This window comes from Cupressus sempervirens, chromosome 3 (genome assembly GCF_028749045.1).
Source record: "Cupressus sempervirens isolate cs-2001-9-10 chromosome 3, ASM2874904v1, whole genome shotgun sequence".
Lineage (NCBI taxonomy): Eukaryota > Viridiplantae > Streptophyta > Pinopsida > Cupressales > Cupressaceae > Cupressus > Cupressus sempervirens.
The window spans coordinates 888,214,788-888,227,197 of record NC_143120.1 but is presented as its reverse complement, the minus strand read 5'-3'; the positions used below and the strand labels follow the sequence as shown (position 1 = coordinate 888,227,197).

The window sequence follows — 12,410 nt, the reverse complement described above, 5'->3', positions numbered from 1 at the left end:
AAATGCATTTTTGAGCCACTTAATTGTGTCAAATTTCGAATTCGATCCCGAAAAATGGGTTATGAGCAGCCAAAGTAGCCAAGAGGGTGATTAATCAATCATTTGTGCAGTTCATGAAAGAAAATAATTCTTTTAAGAGATCAACAATCCCTCATCAGAGAAGGTGAAAGTAGATTTGCAATTGAATTGCATGCTTATGCAAGTGAAGTATGCAATGCAAGACTATGTTAAATGCAACCCTAGGTCTGGTTACCAAGCCTCAACAATTTATCATCACTGGACATAGAACAAAGCTCGTACATTATACAATTTCCATTGACATTGCAATCATGGGAATATGAATAGAACATACGTTATAGGTTTGTCGGGATTAAATGTAAGCATTCAAGGCACAAGAAGCCAAAATGACCAGAACATTTGTCCCTTTTAATATAGCAAGTTAACATAAGCATCAAAGCATAAATGCTAGGATGACCAGAATGTTGCTTGCATGACAAACACACCAAACACACGAGAGATCCCTCTTATGCTAAGTATTCAGTATTTATTCTGTCTGCAACAATCCTTGCATTCGTAACCTGAGATAGAAGTGTGCTAGATATACTCGTAGTGACCCATACATTCACTTAGCAGCACGAGTATCAGTATTTACTATAGCATGAAGAGTTCACTCCAAGAAACAAGGAGAAGAACCAACGTTATTGGCGTATTCGTATAAAAGGAGTCGAGGTACACACGGCCATCCAATATGAGATGGAGGCTCTTATAGTGGATATCCCTTTTATAGGAATAGATCAACTTATTGGAACTAAATCGCAAACAAAAAGCAAAGAAAAAGATCATGCCCCCAGTCATTGCTTCTCTAGTCGAAGATGACATCATCGAGTTGCTCGAGGAGATATGATAAAGCAAAACAAAACAAACAAAGAAAATGCTCAGCATATCCAAACAATTATATCATTTTTGAGTTCAATGTTTTGGGATTGATGTCAAGTGTCAGTGTCCATAACATGTTTGAAAGAAATCTCTTCAGTAGGCAGACGCAGTCAAAATGACTGGTGATTGAGGTCAAAGAGGAATCTTCACGATGAAGAACCTAAGAAGGACTGAGTGACAGTAGATAGACATAGCTAGGATGACTGGTGACCGACGCAAGAGAGATTTTCCAAAAAGGAATATGGAGACATGACCTTAGCAATAGTAGGCAGACACAGCTGAAACAATTGGTGACTGTTGCGAAAGAGATTCTATGAGGAAAATCTTAAAAAGATTGACACTAGCGACGGTAGGCAGATGCAGTGAGGATCACTAGTGACTGTCGTGAAGGAGATTCTATGAGGAGAATCTCAAAAATAATGACACTAGTGACAGTAGGCAGATGAAGCGAGGACCACTGGTGACTGTCGCGAAGGAAATTCTATGAGGAGAATCTCAAAAATAGTGACACTAAGGAGGAAGGCCCTCAGGCTGTGACAAGACTCAATCCATGGATACGTGAGTAGAAAGTAGGAAAAGTAGGAAAACGAAAGCATGAAAGCGACTGTACAAAATAGCCAAAAGATGCGCTGCAAGATGGGGCATTGGGAACAAGAGGCACCTGTTTACTAGGTTTTCACCTTCTTGGCAGGATTTTTTTTTTTTTTTTTGGTATTTTTGTATTTTTCTCTTTTTTTGTATTTTGATTTTTTCAATTTTTTTGGTGTTACTTTGCAATTTTTAGATTTTTTCAAATTTTTAGAACTTTTTCAAAGATTACTAGCTCTCAAGAAGAATTACCTTGATTTTGTTCCAGTGTCTTAGTAAGGTGCAGGACAATATGTAGTAGCAAGCTGGTGGATAAGTGGAGATGGATAGGCAAGGAGTATGAAGCGATGAATGGTACTTTCAAGGAAAGCCTTCACAAGATTACCCAAGCTAGGGAAAAGGATATAACAATATAAGCTCATGTTGTAATGAAAAGTGTCACGTAAGTAATCCAAGAAAATGACCATGTCAAGAGATTGCTAAGAACTGAGTTTTCTTCTTTCTTTCATTGATCAAGACCAAAGGGTTAACTGAATAGGACAGAAAAGTTTGTTATGGAGGTTATGAGTGAATGACTTCAGGAATGAGGACATATGAAGGATAAGTAAGATCACAATAGGATGTTATGGATGGAAGAATTACACATGACGCTTATTTGCCAAGTTTTCATCATGGTACTTATCCAAGGTGCCACAAGAAGTGGTTTTCACCATAGGATGGATTTATTTTTCTTTACTTTTGCTACCAAGGTGCCTGCTTCCAAGTTTTCACCAAGGTAAATTTTTTTTCTTTTTCTTTTTTTTTTGAATTTTTAGAGTTTTTGGAAAGAATTCAAGCTTTTCTCAAGTTATATAGCATGCCTATAAGAAAGATAAGTTATGATAAGCCAAGGCCATAGCAAGGTACACTCAAAGATGTTGATAAGGTAATGGAAGGGAAATGATAGGAAAATGAGAGGTAGATGGAGGATATGGTTGTTGGTTTTGGAAGACTGAAACAAGCAAGGATGGCAAGCAGGCATAAGATTTAGAGGATCTCATGAGGGTGGATGAGATATTAGGCAAGATCAACATTGACACACACCTTGAAGGGTAGTGGAATGATGGAGGAAATATGGATGAAATAGATTGAGGCTTAGATATATGAGGTAGCAAAGCCATTTTGGAGAGGGGTGGAGTAGAAGGTTTTGAAACCTTTTTAGGAAGATGTTTGGAAGGAGATGGAGTGGAAACCTTTGGAAGCTTGAATGTCAACTTTGATTTGTTTTCAATATTCAAGTCCTTCAAAAGAGACTTGGGAATCCATATAGCTTTTGATTTTTCATTAGATGCTTTGGAAAACATTTCTTCAATAACATATTTAAGAATCCACACTTTCCTTGGTTGAGCTCTTTGAATAGTGGACCTTTGTAGTCTCTTTTGTGTATTTTCCTTCTTGACATTCACATGTCAATTAGAGGAGACATAGTGAACTTTTGAGGATGGATTCATGCATTTGTGTTTGAGTTGATCATCCAAATTGCTTCCAAAGGACTTGGGATTTATGGATGAATGAGGCCAATGTGATTGGTTTAGACGGAAAGGTGGATGTGAAGAGTTCAAGTATGTGTATCTTTGTTGATCTTGGGGTAGGGTAGGAGGAACGTGTAATGGGCTAAGAGTGGAAGTAGGAGATAGAGGAACATAAGGTCCCAATATGGATGGAAGACTTGAAGGTTTTAGCTTAGATGGGTAGGGACCAAGGATGGATTTAGAAGATGTGAACAGACCATGAGTACGAATATCAGCATCTTTAGAGTGAGCAATATGACCAAAGCCATCAATAGATTTACGAGTAACTGTTATAGGAGCAATACCTTTGACAGGAGTATTTAAAGCTTGAGCATTGTTTGGAAGTGAATGTATCAAGGTAGAATAAGAGAGCGAGGGAACACTTTTCTCTTCAAAAGGAATTTTGGGTAACATAGAAAAGTATCCTTCTCTCGGTCTTTTATAATCTCCTTAAGGATGGTGGAAGGAATATCTTGATCTTGCTTAGTAGAGGTGCATGACATGGGAGATGGAGGACTATGTGGCTCTTGAGATGGAGGCACAAGATCTTGGAAGACTTGAAAGGGGATGAAGGAATCTTGGTCTTGATCAACACTTGTTTCTTCATCATTTAAGTGGTCCTCTTGACATGAAACCAATTCCAAGGATGAGGGAGTATCTGAATCTGTATTCAAATCTATTTCTGGAGTCTGCATAATGGGCTCTTGAAGTTCAGAAGGAAAATTACTTGGAGTGGACTTCATAGGCATAGCAGGGTATGAAGAAGTATGATCAGTGAAGGTAGTGAAAAGACTTGTAGCCCAGTATCTATTGGCTTGAGTTTCTTTCAAAGGCAAACCTTGAGGGTACACATAGTCAACAAGGGGAGTAGCGAGTTCTTCTTTTGACGGATGTGTGTTGGAAAGATTGGACAATTTAAAAGGTGGCTGCATGTTGGAAGAAGTAAAAGTTGCATTTGAACCATTACTAGACATGGTTTCATGAGGTTGATCCTTATTGAGAGTAGAATCTTTAGTAGCTGAGAGCTTAGTTTTTTGAATTATGCCATTATCAAAGAGATCTTGGATCTTGTTTTTCAGCTCCTTACAATGCGAAGTTTTATGTAAATTATGTCTATGATAGGCACAATAGTTACTCATAAAGGAAACTCCAGCCAAAGTGACCTTAGGTAACACAATGAGTTTCTTTTGAAGAAGTTATTCCAAAGTTGATTCATAAGATCTTCCCAAAGGGATGAAATCATGCTTTGGTTTACGTTCCCAAGGTTTTTCTTCAAAAATATTTCGAGATTTCTTAGGTGTTTGCAAATTTTTTTGAGATGGCTTGGACTCAACATTATAGGAAGGTAAATAATCTTGCAAGGAGAATTTGTTCGATGATGTGTCATCTTCCTCCTTCATTCTTTGAAGTTGAGCGCTCATTGATTGGATTTGTTTCTTCATGTTTGCAATAAGTATCTCTTCTTCCTCGCTAGGAATATTGGATTTAGTGCATTTGTTGTTAGCCCTTGCGATGTCCTAGGTTTATGTGAAGCAAAAAAACTCTCTTCCACCCTTAGTTGCAATAGTCACAGGTAGAATTTTTTTGATAGGTCGTCTCAAAGTAGATGTAAGTGATAGCAAGGGTGATGTTTTCCAAGGTACGAATAGTCAGTGGCTAGAACAACCAAGAGATTGACTATCGTGACAATAATGGAGAACAAAACAATAGATCAAGTAGAATAATAGAGCAAAGAGACTAGTTCAGATGTGGGTCACAAGTGTTCAACTGAGATGGTTTAGTTTCAAATAGTTGCAAATAGAGTTGTGTATGAAGTTTCTTAACATAGACCAGTGAAGATTCATGAAGATAGTAGAGTTAACATTTTCAAGCAATTTCTCATCAGATGTTTAACTCACCATTTCAAGAGTTTTGAGTTGTTTGATGTTCATGCAGATTTTGGACTTTGAATACTCAAACACACCAAACACATCAACAATCCTATCAAGGCTTTCAACAAGGATATACAAAGATCAACTATAAGGTTTCCTCGATATACACAAGGTACGTGAGGCCCAAATCTGTAGATGAAAGAAAATAATGCCACACAGCTGGGAGGAGACGGTAACCCAAATCTCCACCTTCACTTCCCAAAGGTATAAAGTTCTTTGGGGCTTAGCCAAGAGTGACAAGATTATACTTCCAAGAGAGGTGTCTTTCAATTCACCTCCCGATATTTATACTCCGCTAGAACACGGGAGTTGAGGTCATCCCAAGGGGTGATGAAATCCCCAAGCAGGCCTCCTAAAAAAATAAAACAAGTCCACTTATTTCTTGTGCACTCAAGATCACCCAAAGGCGTGAGAGGAGTGAATACGTAAGTGGCCTTGGGGTTTAAAAGACACTTGTTCTTTCCTAATGAATCTTTAGATTTTGTAATCTACTCTTGAAGACACTCATGTTTAGCATGCAAGGTTCTTTCCAACTTACAACATTGTCAACATAATAAATCGAGAGTTCATCAACAAAAGTAAATCGAGCGTCATCAACATAAGAAATTGATAGAGAAAAGAGTCAATTACTTTATGCATTCAAGATTGAATGTATTCATTTTAAGCACCAAAATCCAAATATTTCATCGCAATGGTTCTTTGATCCTTAAGCACTCAAGAGTGTGTTTTAGCATTCATTCCAATGAAAGACATGTAAATTTTAATCCATGATATTCAAGATTGAGTTTTTAGCGCATTCATTCAAAAGAAAGATTTGTCAATTTATTAAGGCACTCAAGATTGAATTTGATTGTTTTAGATTTCAAGGCATTCAAGAGTGTGTTTGGATTTTAAATTTAATTGCAACATGCATTCAAAGATAAATGATTAATCATTCAAGTTCATTATTTTCTAATTTAAAATCCTCCCATATCCTTCATTGTCACTTTCCACATATCTGCAATAAAAAAGTTCGATTAAAACTCAAGGATTTGCATCATGAATTAATGTTTTTATGAAAAAATATTTTAAAAAATATTTAAAATGAATTTCTAATCAAAAAAATCTTAAATTGTTACTGTGAGCTCTTCAAAGTGTCCCAAATTGACAATAAAATTTTTAGATCAAAATGTTGAGATTTATCTCATAAATTAATTCTTATATGGAAAAGCATAAAAAACTTATTTTTATTTTATTTTAAATCTGAAAATTTTGAAATTTTTATTGAGGTATTCTAATATCAAAATAAAGTCTTAGTAAAATTTTTAGATTTTAATTCGCTGATTTGCGAGGTAAATTAAATAGGAATAACTTCCCATTTCTTAATTAATTAGAGGCACTTTTCTTGTTTAATTAAATAACTTCATTTAATTAATTAGGAATAACTTCCCATTTAATTAAATAACTTTGTTTTAATTAATTAGAAGTAAGTTCTCCATTTAATTAAATAATTTCATTTAATTAATTAAAATAGGCATATTTATTAAATTAAATAAATTTAATTCCATAGTACATTAGCCTTAGGATATAATTTAATTTAATTAGAGTATAAGTACTTAATAATTAAATTAAATATTAATCAATAGGTTTAATATGACTAATATGAGTAAATACTATAGGAATTAAATAATAAGCATGATGAATGCAGATTAGGGTTTTCTGCATCTAACAATTAAGTCAAGTAGTGAGTAGCAGAATAAGAATTTGCCTAGTGACATAGGACTTAAGATTGATCAGAAATAGACCAGAATTGGTATCTTGGCAATGAGCCAATTTTGGGGTATTACAGTTGGTGTGCTCAAGAACAAGGGATGTGGATGTGCTCTCCCCAAATACAACTATGAGGAATCCCAAAGTGATTAAAATGAAAATATAATATGAAATATGAATCTAAACTAAGATGAGTGTAGAATACCTTCAAGAAATGGCTATGAGTAAGCCAATCTCGAAGGATTCTAAAGAGGTGAATATGGAAATGAAGTAAACTAACAATAGTAAGCTATCATGAAATATGCAAGCATAAATGTAAGAAATCTAAGATCTACCAAAGGGTTAGTAATAAGCATGCAAATCTCTAAGAAAGCTCTAACACTATACTAGCATGATAACAATGCAAATGAAGTAGATGATAAATGCTTGAGACAAAGGGCTCTATTTATAGGCTTGAGAGAGGCCTTGAGGAGGTGGCATCTATGTGGCATCGACATAGGTGCCACAAGGGAGACACATGGGCTAAGGAGACAAGCCATGCAAAGGTTAACATAAGCCTTTTTGGTGATTAAGATGGCTCGAGGTGTGCTCGCACATGTGTGAGCAACCTTGGAGAAAGCAAAGGGGACAAGTGTGTAAGAGACTTTTTGGATACAATAATAAAGGGGAGGCTTTCTTGGATTTTGAGTTGTTCACACATGTGTGAGCAAATACTTAGGGACTAAAAGGTGTTTACGATAATTAAGTGGGATTAACTAGTGGGTAGGCTTATAAGGATGAGGGTGATGGGTAGTAGACTAGGTTTTAGGTGGGATTAGGATTAAATTAAATAGGATTTAACTTAATCACATGATTGTAAAATTTAATAAAGTGTAGAGAATTAAATAAATTGAAATTTATTTAAAAGGGGATTTATGGAGCATTATGTATTAAAAAAATTCAACACATTGGAGGGAATGTATTTAAATTTAATTTAAATACATCAGGGAAGTGAACCTATTTATTTAATTAAATAAGTAGAGGAACATGACAAATATAATTAATTAATAAATGACTAATTATAGTGTCAAGCGAGATATTAAATCAATTAATATAGTGTTTAGGACGATTTTAAGTGTCTACACATGTTTTCTCCCAACTCTAACCACAAAGCTAAGCATAGAGAAATAATGTCAACATTGAGTTTTTATTACATTGAAAGGCATTTACAATAGTGAAGGGGAAACCCTTTGTCAGTATATGGATTATCTATTTATTTTGATGTCTTAGCATCCAAGTTTGTGTGAATAACTTTGTATAAGTGACATGTCATATCACAACTAGTTGGTAATACATCTAAGATGGTGAGCAATTAACATATACTCTTCCTAAAATATTAGCACAGTAGTTAGTGTTTAATTGATAGTAGAAAAGCAAATGGAGATGATTTTAATTCACCGACAATCATGAATGCGAAACAATCCATACATGATGATTCAAGTGCCAATCTCTACATTCACATTTTGCATGGTTATCTATATCATTCACTTCTCTTGTAATTCTTTGATAATGCCTCCAAAAATAAATGGATCACAATTTGATTATAAAGAGTGAGGAAGAGACACATGAGTTGGTTCATAATAGAATAAAAGACCTTGCTAAATAATAGAGGATTGATTACTCATTGGCATGACCTCGTCTTGGTCATTTAAAATGATTATGAGTTTAATGCGCATTGAAATGAAGGAGAATGGTTCTCCATTCATGCAATTTATGAAAGTTTAAGTTTTGTATTTTTCTCCATTAATGCAATTCACGAAAGACCAAGTTTTGTATTTTTCACAACATTCTTATTTAGTCTCAATTCCCAACATTCAGGAATTGTGTTGTCATATTATTTATTGTTTAAGAAATGCATGTGACAATTAATGACACACAAACAAAGCTAAATTTGGTAGAACAACACATTCTTGGATGAGTAGAAACTCTTCTTCAATTTAACATTCTTGGATGAGTAGAGTTTCTCCTTAAATTTAACTACCAACGATGGCAAATTTGTTGCTTCCTACAACTTAAAATTGGTAAAATTTTAGGTGCAAATGTTGCTAGTGAAAGCATCCAAATAGTTTCCACAAAGGGCAACCTAGTTTCATGACACCAAATATCAAATGGCTACATGTACTCAATAAATCTACAAAGAAGGCAATGTTTTGTAGGAATCCTAAAAATAATAGGATTTGTTCTTACATAAAGAATAAGAATCCATTAAGTGCCACCTCCCCGTAACAACACCATTTCATCAATGTAGAATTGTGTTGTATAAACATATTACATTCAAAAAATATATTTACATAGATTTGTAAATTTTGTGTCCCATTTTTGAATTTGCTTCCTAGAGATTTCATAATAGATGCCATCATGAATGATTGAAATCTTAATTTTGTATTAATAAAATATATTTACTAGTGCGAGATATGGTAGTAATAAAATCACTAAAAATATTTCAAAAATATTTTTTATATCATAATATCCAATATCATTATAAATTTATTATATAAAATCTATAGTAGAATTATATTTATGAATATATGTTAAAATCTATATTAGATTTATATTCAATTTCTATTTACATAATTTTAATTATTGAATACAAAATAACATATATTTTATTTTCAAATACAAATTTAACATTAATATTTCTGTAGAGAGAGGGAGAAGATGGATGAAAGTAAGAGAAAATAGAAATGAGATAAATACTAAAATTAAAATAAAAGAAAGAAGAAGAGAGGGACAAAGGGTGAATATAAACTAACAATTAAAATTGTACAAATTCAATTATTTTTAAAAAAGAAAAAAGAAAAAAATATAATTACTATAAAAAATTAAAAAATAACAAATTGAGAAAACCAAAAATAGAAAAGTACTCCATTCCTTATTAGTTCCTTCGAAATCTTATGGAATCGTTGAGTTTCATCAAAAACTATTAAAAACTTGTTATTGTCCAATAAAGTTAAAAGAATTTTTTAACCTTCAAACTGTTTTAAGAAGTTTGAATTTTGAATGTATTTTTAAAAGTAAAAAAATACTATTTATATGATGTCTTATTGGTTCTTATCGAAAAAGGCAAGGAGTAAAAAATAATTTTAGACCAGAAAATTCGGAAAAAAATTATGGAGTACTTTACAAGCGGACATAATGATGCAAAGTTATTATTATTAAATGTTTTGTCCTTTTGACACATAGAACATTTAAGATAGTAGGTCATATGCAACAAACCTTTCATATTCTGATTCACTAGATTTACGAGTTTGAGATAATATTCGCTTCAACTTAAGTGGAAAAAGTGAATGTCCCCATTTTTTTAGAAACAATGTCCAACGCTACAAGAGCTTTAGCTATTTATGACATGCCGGTTTGAAGAGTTAAACTATGAAAGTGCATGGAAGGGACATGAAGTGTGTTTTGTATCTAGTGGTGATTGCCCTAGTAGACATGAATTGCAAATGTGGCAGAATACAAAATTTTGCCAATTTTTATTATTCTTTTGATCAAGAAAACTTTGCAGAATAAAAGAAATTACATTTACTTTAAATAATTTTAACAAATATTTAGATTTTAGAGATAATTTTTTTTTATAGGTCATATTAAAAATATAACGCTTTACTAATATATTTTAACATTAAAATTTGCATAAAATTGAATTTTGTAAATATATTTTTTGCGACAAATCTTGAAGTTTCAAAATGATGGTCTTTCTATCTATCTAATTATTTTTATCAGAAATTGCTTTATTTTTATGATGCTATTAATTCTTGAACTTATTTTTGAAATTTAAATATGTCTCTAGTATAACTATTCATATATGTACATCTATAAATGCAGGAACTTCTCTTGTTTGTATCAAAATCTAAAAATAGTCACGGCTAATAATAATATGTGAAAAATACCTTATTCTGCATTGTATAATTTGCATGTAGCTTTAACCCGTTTAAATTCCATAGCAATTGCTTCAAAGTCTCCATTCTCAAGGTTATAGCCGTAGGGGCATATAAATTTGTCTTGGGCGATATCTCTGACAGGATTTCAATGTTCAAACCATAGAACATAAGATTTTTACAGTCGTGAATTTTTCTGCCAAGGACGATGATTTAGGTAGAGAGTAATTAGAAATGCAATTTGTCTTGACGAGGGAACAATTTGGAAGTTCATTGTTGAAATAGGTAGCTACCCATTAAAATATTTATTGCCATATTTATTTCTGTTTTCTTCGTTCCCGCTTTTTGGCTCTTATACTGCGAAGAAAGGTCGTGCAGGCTTGGCGTTGCAACGAAGAAAGAGGTCGTCTTATGAGTGTAGGCCGTCATGAATGCCACAGTCATTGGTAAGGCCTATTAATGTCGCTCTTTTTGCATTAGTGAACTGGAAGTCAATCGCTTGAAGTTTTTCTTTTTCTTTTTTTTCCTTTGTTAAAATTCTGGTTTTGGCAGACCCATTTCAGGGGGATTTCCCTGAAGTGATAGAAGAGTTTCTGGAGAAGGGCATGGCCAGATGCATTGCGTTCAATCGCCGTGGAACCTTATTAGCAGGTCCGGTGTACATTCGTTCCTCTAACTGTAATTTTTTGTTATATTTGGTACTTGATTTCAGTTATGCACATTTCGTTAATTCTAGTCGGAATTGAATTGAGTTCTTTTAGGATAATTTTTCATTTAGGCATGTCTTTTATTCAATTCCAGCTAGGTTGGTCGGAGTTTCCCAATCATTTAGTACATGGGGAAGTGTTTATGTTTTTTCGTTTGTTGTGTATGGAATCCCTCTGAGTGAAAGGTCATTATATAAATGGAAAAGAGTTCATGCTTTTTTGTTTGTTTATGTTTGGGTGCCTTGGGCATGGACTACAGCTTTTTACTTTCGAGTGTGTTTGTCATCAAGTTCTCGGAGAAGCTCTCATAGTATTGGGTTTGTTGGGGAACCTGTTTCAGCTATGCCCATATGAGTTATTCAGGCACGGTGTAAATTATTTGTGTTGAGTGTTAAATTTGAATGCTAAACAGGAAAGGAACTTGATGAAGAAGATAAGAAAACGAGAAAGTTAAGTGGAGAATGTAACAATAGGAAAGCTAGCATACGGGCGCATTAAATGCTTCGGATAGCTAGTTTCTCATAATACCTTTGGTCTTATGTTTTGGTTTCATTAGAATCTAGCCCGTGGTTAGTCCCCGACACGTAGATCTTGGTTTTCTGGTAAGTTAAACTGTAGAGCTCACATAGATAATTGACTTTGCTTGGTGCTCTGCTACTAACCTAGAATACCTTAACAAGTCCGAGCGTTGGTAGATTGGATTGAACGTCCAACAGGGCACTGGGGAGGGATATTGTTAGCGGGATTGCTTTTCTAGGGGAACATAATAGAGTCCGGGGCTTGTGTGAAATCAGACATAGAAAGCTATTGAGTTATACATTTTTCTGTTTTGAGCTTCTACTAGCTTCTCTTTGTAGATTCTCAACGCTAACCATCATTTGGAACCCGGTACAATATATTTTGTTGGTTTGGAAAGCTATGTCACTAGAGTTGTAAGCCTATATGCACTCATTTTACTAGGACAATAGGGTGCATTTGATTCGAAAGGACATCTCTTTGCAGCTTTTGTGTGTGAAATACACAGATGCACTGTTC

General features: G+C 33.8%; 1 protein-coding gene across 4 annotated transcripts in view; it reads left to right on the top strand.

Annotated features, from left to right (window-relative positions):
- The first annotated feature begins 10,746 nt into the window (after window positions 1-10,746).
- RBL (Transducin/WD40 repeat-like superfamily protein) overlaps window positions 10,747-12,410 on the top strand; it is a 49,207-nt gene continuing 47,543 nt past the window's right edge. Inside the window, exons 1-3 of one of the 4 annotated variants that reach the window (XM_089822375.1) lie at window positions 10,747-10,885; window positions 11,047-11,114; window positions 11,221-11,319. In XM_089822375.1, the coding sequence (XP_089678501.1) occupies window positions 11,096-11,114; window positions 11,221-11,319 (118 nt within the window). In that variant the 5' untranslated portion in view covers window positions 10,747-10,885; window positions 11,047-11,095. Of the gene's footprint in view, window positions 10,954-11,037; window positions 11,115-11,220; window positions 11,320-12,410 lie in introns of all 4 variants that reach the window. The other 3 variants (XM_089822374.1, XM_089822373.1, XM_089822376.1) reach the window with 3 other exon arrangements.